Source organism: Quercus lobata, chromosome 5 (genome assembly GCF_001633185.2).
Source record: "Quercus lobata isolate SW786 chromosome 5, ValleyOak3.0 Primary Assembly, whole genome shotgun sequence".
NCBI lineage: Eukaryota > Viridiplantae > Streptophyta > Magnoliopsida > Fagales > Fagaceae > Quercus > Quercus lobata.
Window position 1 is genome coordinate 25,524,522 of NC_044908.1, and position 9,554 is coordinate 25,534,075.

General features: G+C 43.1%; 1 protein-coding gene across 1 annotated transcript; it reads right to left on the minus strand.

Annotated features, from left to right (window-relative positions):
• Positions 1 to 4,643: 4,643 nt before the first annotated feature.
• Positions 4,644 to 5,501, minus strand: LOC115990248. The gene has a single exon (XM_031114096.1). It carries the CDS (start codon positions 5,499 to 5,501, stop codon positions 4,644 to 4,646), a length of 858 nt encoding a protein of 285 aa, XP_030969956.1.
• Between the last annotated feature and the right edge of the window lie 4,053 nt (positions 5,502 to 9,554).

The window sequence follows — 9,554 nt, forward strand, 5'->3', positions numbered from 1 at the left end:
CTGAAAAGTCCAAGGAACAAGCTGAGAAAGCAAAAATCGATGCCGAACAGGCAATGAACAAAGCTGAGCAGAGAGGCTACGAGGTTGGTATAGCTGAAACTGAGAAGGCTTTGAGAGCCGAGGTTCCGGAGGTATGCCGTATCTATTGCGCAAGAACTTAGAGTGAGGCTCTTAACCGTGTTGAGGTTGGAGCTTCATCTGAGTTACGTAAGCCAGAGAACGTATTCTATCCCGAGGCGATTCGCCCCTCAGTTCTTCTATCCCATCAGGCTGATGCTCCTTCTACAGTTATTAACCTTAACGAGGAGGTTTCGCCTCACTGTTTTCCTCCCCTTGGCCAGCCGGAATTAGCTAAAGGGGGACTTGCCTCTCCAAGAGCTTCCCTAGACAAGACCACCACCGCTTTGGAGGCAGAGAACGGCCTCCCAAGGTTTTCAACAGGATTTGGACTCCACAGTTTTACCAACTGGGGGCGTTATCAAAGCTAAAGAGGGAGTCACCACTTCAGAGGCAAACATATCCGCCGGTCAGAACCCAAAGATCCAACTGAAATTGAAAAAGTAGAACTTGCTTTGTAGTTTAACTAGACACTTAACAGGGGACCTCCTTGCTCATTTTCTTACCGCTCTTACTGCTTTATGTTATTTTTGTACTCGTTCACTGTGTTATTGTAATTCTAATAGGTTCATTTCAACTACCTTTTGCTTGTATGGGGCAACTTTACTCACTCATATCGTCAATCGATAATTAGCAATAGGCAATAAGCATTAATACAACAGAGTCTTAGGGAGATGTTTTAGATATGCTCGGATTCTTTCCAATCAATTGCAATTTTTCACGAAATTTCATAAACTAAATAAAATCATGCCTTCAGTACCTTGATTGTACGCCAACTAACATCCATAGATCTCTCTTTAATTCCCCAATGAGTGTTACAAGGCGTTGCTTCCCATTGAGTTTGTGATCAGGAGATTTATCATAACTCAGTTACTGTTCAATAATTCAATACACATCATAAGATGTTAATTTCCACCAAGTTTGCGGTCCGAGGACCTGACATAACTTAGTTTCTGTTTAACATTTCAATATACATCATAGGACGTTAATTTCCACCAAGTTTGCGGTCCGAGGACCTGACATAACTTAGTTTCTGTTTAACATTTTAATATACATCATAGGACGTTAATTTCCACCAAGTTTGCGGTCTGAGGACCTGACATAACTTAGTTTCTGTTTAACATTTCAATACACATCATAGGACGCAGGAGTACAGGATGTATGGTTGACGTAAATTAAAAGAAATATTTGAATTGAAATACTTTTATTAATAATAATACCTCTTGAGATTATTTACATTTCAAGGATGAAGTACAACTTTTTCATCTAGGTCTTCTAGATAATAGGCTCATATTCCCGCTACAGAAGTGATCTGATATGGTCTTTCCCAATTAGGTCCCAGATTTCCCCAATTTGGATTCTTGGTGGCCCCCAAAACTTTCCTCAGCACCAGATCTCCTACGGCTAACGGTCTCATCTTCACATTGCTATCATAACCCGACTTGAGTTTATGTTGGTAGTAAGCTAGTTGAACCATCGCGCTTTCCCTTTGTTTTTCAATCAGGTCCAAACTTTTCTCTAACATCACATCATTACTATCCAAAGAGAATGTACTGGTTCTTAACGTTGGGAATCCAGTTTCCAGGGGAATGACGGCCTCAGCCCCATAGGTCATGGAAAAGGGAGTTTCCCCCATTGAACGTCGGGGTGTTGTCTGATACGTCCAAAGCACATGTGGCAATTCTTCCACCCACTTTCCTTTCGCATCATCCAATCTCTTCTTAAGCCCATTGACTATTACTTTGTTAATAGCTTTAGTCTGCCCATTGCCTTGTGGATAAGCCGGAGTGGAATATCTGTTTCTTATACCCAGTTCTGAACAATATTCCCTAAAGGCATTGCTATCAAATTGGAGTCCATTATCTGAGACAAGAGTGCGGGGAACTCCAAATCGCGTAACAATGTTCCTCCAAACAAACTTCTTCACATCTATATCTCTGATGTTCGCTAAGGGTTCAGCTTCAACCCATTTAGTGAAGTAGTCTGTGCCGACAAGCAGGTACTTCTTGTTTCCTATGGCTTTAGGAAAAGGGCCGACAATGTCCAGCCCCCACTGGGCAAAAGGCCAAGGGCTAGAAAGAGGGTTAAGAACTCCTCCTGGTTGGTGGATATTTAGAGTATATCTTTGACACTGATCGCACGTCCTAATGTACTCCTGCGCTTCATTCCACATATTTGGCCACCAATATCCTTGTGTGATGGCTCGACATGATAGAGACCTTCCTCCTGTATGGCTTCCACAAATGCCCTCATGCAATTCTTCCAAGATTGACTCTGCTGTCTCAGGAGGCACACAGAGCAGATATGGCCTAGAGAAGAACCGTTTGTATAACTTTTTATCTTCAGATAACCAGTACCGAGGAGCTTTCCTTCGTATTTTCTCAGCTTCCACCTTATCTTCGGGCAATATGTCACTTTCAAGAAATTTTAATATGGGATCCATCCAGTTTGGCGATAGATTGGTTTGATTGATTTGGCAAACCTCCTTTTCTGGTGAGGTGGGGGTACACAGGTCTTCAACGATAATCACCCAAGGAAAATTTCGTACTGAGGAGGTGGCAAGGGTTGCCAAGGAATCAGCGTGTGTATTTTCACCTCGAGGAATATGCAATGAGTCGAAAGACTCAAATTTCGTTTGCATACACCTAACCCGGTCCAAATACCCTTGCATCCTTGGGTCTCGAGCTTCCAGCTCTCCTCTCACCTAGCCAACTACCAATCTCGAGTCTGAGAATAACTTCACTACCTTTCCACCCATTTTTTGGACCATACTCATTCCCATTATCAAAGCTTCGTATTCTGATTCGTTGTTTGTAGCCAAGAACCCTAATCTTAACGACTTCTCAATGATAACCTCCTCGGGGGATATCAACACCAATCTCAATCCTGCTCCCCGTTGGTTTGCGGCCCCATCCACGTACACCCTCCAAAAGGACCCACCTTGTATGGATATTAGGCCAACCGATTTTTCATCCATGTGACCTTGATTCACATTAACTTCTTCGGGGCATTCGGCAAACTCAGCCACCAGATCGGCAAGGACTTGACCTTTCACAGAGGTGCGAGGCATGTACTTGATATCGAAAGCACCCAGAATCGTGCACTACTTAGCAATTCTTCCAATGTAGTCAGCACTTTTGAGTATGGACTTAAGAGGCAGTTGGGTCAAGATAACCACAGTATGGGCCTGAAAGTAATGCGGAAGTTTGCATGTTGCATGGACCACCGCCAATATGGCCTTTTCTAATGACAAATATCTCACCTCGGCCTCAAGGAGGGATTTACTTACATAATAAACTGGCATTTGGACGCCATTGTCTTCCCGTATCAAAACGAAACTAACCGCATGAGGAGCAACTGCCAAATAAGCAAACAACACCTCATCCACCTCAAGGCTAGACATGATAGGTGGCCTAGACAGGTATTCTTTTAACTGCTGGAACGCTACAGCACACTCCTCAGTCCATTAAAATCCTTGCCACTTATGCAACAAACGAAAAAAACGACGACACCTCTCAGCCAACCTGGAGATGAACCGGTTCAATGCAGCAGTCATCTCGGTCAGTTTCTGCACTTCTTTTGGATTCCGAGGTGCTTGTAAATCGTTAATGGCCTTAATCTGGTCTGGGTTCACCTCAATTCCTCTATGGGTCACCATGTACCCCAAGAACTTCCCAGAACCTACACCAAAGGAGCACTTCAAAGCATTCAAGCGTAACTTATGTTTTCTCAGTATCCCGAAGATACTCGTGAGATCTTCCACATGTTCGGACGCCACTTTGCTTTTCACAACCATATCATCGACATAAACTTCAATACTTCTACCCAGTTGCGGTTCGAACATTTTCGTCATCATGCGTTGGTAGGTAGATAGATCCAGCGTTTTTCAAGCCGAAGGGCATCACCTTGTAATGGTAGTTCCCAATCGGGGTTACAAAAGCAGTCTTTTCCTGATCGTTGACGGCCAGCGGTATTTGGTGATACCCTTGAAAGGCATCCAAGAAACTCATCCTAGGGTGACCCACGGTCGCATCCACCAATTGATCGATGTTCGGCATGGGAAATGGATCCTTAGGGCAAGCCTTATTGAGATCCGTGAAGTCGACGCACACCCGCCATTTTCCAGTCTTCTTTTTTACTACCACTGTATTGGCCAACCATTGAGGATGAAAAATTTCCTTGATAGCTCCAGCCTGTTTGAGCTTGGCTATCTCACTTCTAACCGCCTCGGCGTGTTCCTTCGATGGTCGCCGAGGAGGTTGCCTCCTAGGCATAACGGCGGGATTCACGTTGAGTCGATGACAAATGAAATCCGAGTCCACCCCTGGGGCTTCATACGGATTCCATGCGAAAACGTCCACATTGGCTCAGAGGAATTCCAACAACCTCGCCTTCTCTTGCAAAGGCAATTTAGCCCCAACCTGGAAGAATTTTTCTGGATCGCCAGCAACAACTACCCTCTCAAGATCTTCACACTCTATCCCATCAGCTGGTACGTCCAAACCTGATACTGGGGACTTTAATTACTATAACCCATTGTCAGCCGTAGCCGAGGTTTTTGTTTCTGGCCGATGCTGTATAGCCGCTACTAGGCATTGCCGAGCAGCCGCCTGACTCCCTACTATTTCCAACACTTGGTCTCCGGATGGGTACTTCACCTTCTGATGCAGAGTGGACGAGACCACTTTAAGGGTGTGAAGCCAAGGTTTGCCCATAATAGCTGTGTACAGAGAAAAAACATCTACAACAATAAAATCCACCTCCACCATATCCGTACCTGCTTGCACAGGCAACCCAATCAGCCCTTTAGGAGTGACCATCCTTCCCTCAAAACTTACCAGAGGAGAGTTGTAGGTTGTTAAGTCCTTTGGCTTCAAACCTAGCCCCTTGTACAAGTCTGGATACATTACATCCACAGCGCTACCCTGATCAACCATCACCCTTCTGACATCGTACCCGCCAATTCTCAACATTACCACCAAAGCATCCTCATGGGGCTGTATGGTCCCAACCATATCCTCATCTGAAAAGCCTAGAATCAGGGGGACACGCACCCTGGCTCTCTTCAATGCTTGGGAATGATCCTCGGCCGGGGATCGGAACACCGATAATACCCTGGAGGGGCAAGATCCAGTCCTTTCCGGGGCCGCAAAGATAACATTAATCGTATCCAGAGGGAGTCTTGATGAAGCGTCCCCACGCACCTCTGAACCTGCTTGGCTCGCCCTTCCACTAGAGTGATGCAGGAGTTGTTTTAATTTCGCTTCATGGACCAACTGTTCCAAGTGGTCCCAAAAATTCCTGCAGTTATCCGTCGTGTGCCCGTGATCCTGATGATAATGGCAGTACAAGTTCGGGTTGCATTTCCTAGGCTCTCTCGCCATCTTGTTTGGCCATTTGAAGAATGGCTCGTTCTTTATCTTCTCCAAAACTTGCTACACTAGCTCTCGAAATATTGCATTAACCACCTGGGCATCCGCCGAACCTGACTGCCCAACAAAATCCCTCCGGGGTCGGCTATTATTATAACGATCCAACCTGAAATCCCTCCTCTCCTGAGGGATCACCTTGGTCTTCCCTTTTCCCTGAAGTTGATCCTCCTCTACCCTTCTGTACTTATCTATCCTGTCCATCAGTTGACGCACACTGGTAACAGGTTTACCCGTCAGGGATTTCCTTAAATCGTGATCAGCTGGGAGGCCAACTTTGAAAGTAGTTATGGCCACAGCATCGTTCTTTCCTTCTATTTCGTTAAACATTTTCCAGTACCTATCCGAGTAATTCTTGAGAGTCTCGCCCTCTCGCATAGACAAAGTCAGCAAAGATCCCAAAGGCCGAGGAGTCCTACTGCATGTGATAAAGCAAGCACCAAAAGCCCGAGTCAGTGTTTTAAAAGATCCAATAGGATTGGCCCTTAAGCCGTTGAACCACCTCATTGCCATCAGACCCAAACTCGATGGAAAAACTTTGCACATCAAAGCCTCGTCCTTGGAGTAGATAGCCATCTTCTGACCGAAATAGCTTACATGTTCTACCGGGTCTGACCGGCCATCATACAGAGAGAACGTAGGCTATTGGAATCGCCGAGGATGAATCGCATCGTCTATGTTTCTCGTAAAGGGCGACTTGAAAATTTGACTCAAGGTTTTGTTCATGACATCGTTTCCCAAGCCCCTGCTAGGTGGACTTTTACGCTTACGTCAATGGCGATGCTCCTCTTCATAGGAGAAAGTCTCGCTTGGCGGAGTTCTCGATCTCCGCCTATAACTAGCTCCATCCGACTCCTCAGATGATGGTTCGGAGCAAGGTGGGGAGCGCTCCCGCCGTGCATGGCGCAACTCTCTCTTCAAATCTGCAATCTCACGTTGCAGATTCCCATAACGCTCCACATGGGAGACATGACTCTTCCCACAAGAGTGGCTTCTGGTGGTATGAGTTGTACGTACACTTCCCTCATGGCCTTCTCTCCGTTCGGGACTCCTTCGGGGATCACCATGCTGGGAGCCCCTTGACTCTGCCTGGTGCAGGTTGGCATCCTCCTAATGCGGTCCCGCCGCGTGGTGATGCGAACCCACTTCCTCCATCAAAAACATTGCACCGGTAGTCCTTTAAGTTAATACAAGCTCTCCCCACAGACAGCATCAATTGTAAGGACTCGATTTGTAACGACCCAAAACAATACTGGATTCGCACGTAAATAGGCTCAAACAATATAATTTGTAGAGCGTGGGTGTTAAGAACTAGATTAACTTTTGTGTAATGAAAAGATTCGCCCTCACGTATATTGAAGGCTCAGAGCTAGCACAACGATCGTTTTGTTTTGGTAATCGATACAGTTCTTTTACTTTTTACGTTCTTCTTCTTCAGTCTATGCTTTCTTTTTTTCTTTTTTTTTGTTTCGATGCCTTTCTTGCATGTTCTTCTTTCAGTTTATATACCACATTTTGTGTTCCATCCTCACCATACACGTGTCGGTTGGGTTCGGGAGATTTCTTTCTGTCCCATCTAGCACCTCCTGGAACTTCCTATGAGCAGCTGTAAGGCTGCCTCATTACTGTTCAGGTATCACCTCCACATTAATGCGGCCAGAGAGTTGGTTGAGAGGTAATTAATGTGGAGGCAGCTGTAATTATAGATATTTGTTTGCCTTTTCTTTCTTACCCTTGGTCTGTTATCCCATCTTCAGTAGTGACATAATTCCGAGGTCCGTTTGTAACAAGACTGCGTCCTGATCGTCCTCGGATGCATACTGCCGAGGAGTATGGTGTTCCCGGTCGAATACGGAACTCTACTTTCGTGATATTGACTAACACCCCCCTTTGGTAATTGCCTTATGACCTGACTTGGCCTCCTCGGACGGATATGCATCCTCGGATGGGCCACAGGCCCAACGATCCTGACCTTAATTGGTCTATTGATTGACAGGCCCCCACACTACCATAAATATAATTTCAATTTGGAAACTTTTGCATGTTAAATCCTTTTCCTCTCTTTTGGAACTAAATTTTACATGTAAATGCTTTTCTGCAAGAATGCTCAAAAAGGGTTCAGTTGTGAGTATAAACGATTAACCCGCACTAAACGATATAAAGTTTTCTCTTTTTAAATTGTATGCTTGGCAGAAATTTAAATACTCAATATAACTAGATAACGAAATACAATCATTTTAAAATTTTAGAGTTAAACTTTTTCTCAATTTTTGCTTTTATACATCTACTTTGTAAAAAGATTTTTTTTTTTTTAAATCTGTGATGCACTATTAATTAAAAATTATATACAAATAAAAAATATTTTACTAATATGATCAAAGCTATCTTAATAATCATAATCACTTCGTTCCAATTTTACTTAGGGTATATAGCCTGTAATTTTTACAATAATAAAATACAAAATTATGATATATAAATAAAATAAGTATTAAGTTATTTTAGATTATTTAAACTTTTTTTGTAAAAAGAATTTTAAATTTATTAAAAGTTACCTAATAAAGTTTTACCCTAGACAAAAACTATAGTATAAATGAACAAGAGATAAAGATTCCCCTTCACCATTTCTCTCTTCTAGACTCCATCCCAATACATTTCACCTCCCCTCTCACTCCGAATTGGGGCACTGCCAACTTCGTCCCCTTCCAACAAGGCTTGTCTCGATATCTTCATCTTCTTTATGATTATCTCCAATTTACACACCATTTTTATACTGAGAAATGAAATATGTAACAGTAGTGTAGCTGTGCTGCAAATCCTAAGACGAGAAGACCACTGAATCAAACTCAAAAGTAGAACAATGTGACGAGGTGGACAGGATCAGCGATCTCCCGGACTCTCTTCTGTGTCACATCCTTTCATTCCTCCAAACCAAACAAACCGTGGCCACGACAACTTTGTCAACAAGGTGGAAGCCGGTCTGGACTATGGTCCCCTCTCTTGATTTCCAAGACACTGCTGAAAGTCAACAGAACCAATGCGATAATCATGGTAATAATGACCTTAACATGATGTTTACGCAATTTGTATGCAGAATTTTGGCTCTCCGCGAACCAGTTCCTCTAAAGAAATTCCGACTCCTACTCAACCCCTATTATTTCATTGATCCAACCCATCTCCATACATGGATTAGTTATGCAATAGGGCACCATGTGGAAGAAATCCATCTATTTTGTGTTCGCACTCGTAGCCAACCATTAGAGTTGCCTCCAAGTCTTTTTAGTTGCAAATCACTCAAGACTTTGATGGTGCATGGTGAAATTATTGTCAATTTTCCTTCATCAATTCATCTTCCGAATCTCCTGTGTCTTGGTCTTCTCAGAATTAAGTACACAAATGAGGAATCTTTTCATAGGCTCTTGAATGGTTCCCCAAACCTCCTAAAATTGATCGTCTGGCGTTATCAACAAGATAATATGATCAGTTTTTATATCTCTCACCCTACACTGAGGTTGTTCTTCTTCGATAATCAAGTACAAGATCCTAGATTTCGAATTGAGTTAAACGCACCCAGTCTTAAGCATCTCTTGCTGTGGGATCGAAATTGCCATGGTTATTTGCTACATAACGTAACCAACATAATTCAAGCCAATATGCTTAATTTATGTGAACATGGAAATTTCTGTCACTGCATACTCAAGCTTCTTAGTGTGCTCCCTAATGTTCAAAGTTTGACCTTGCGTTATAACAAGGTACTTAATTTCCTTTCAACTATAATTCTTAGTACGTTCTAGATTGCTTATGTTAATTTGTATTTATTATATAATGTTAAACAAACATTATAGATGAATAATTTTGTTTTTCACTGTATGTGTAGTCTCTCGGTCCTGGTTTTTATCTTCCCATATTTAATAATTTGAGATCGCTGCAACTTAAAGTAAAATGCTGCAAATGGCAAATACTGCTAAATTTGCTTCAAAGTGCTCATAATCTTGAGACCCTAACTCTTAA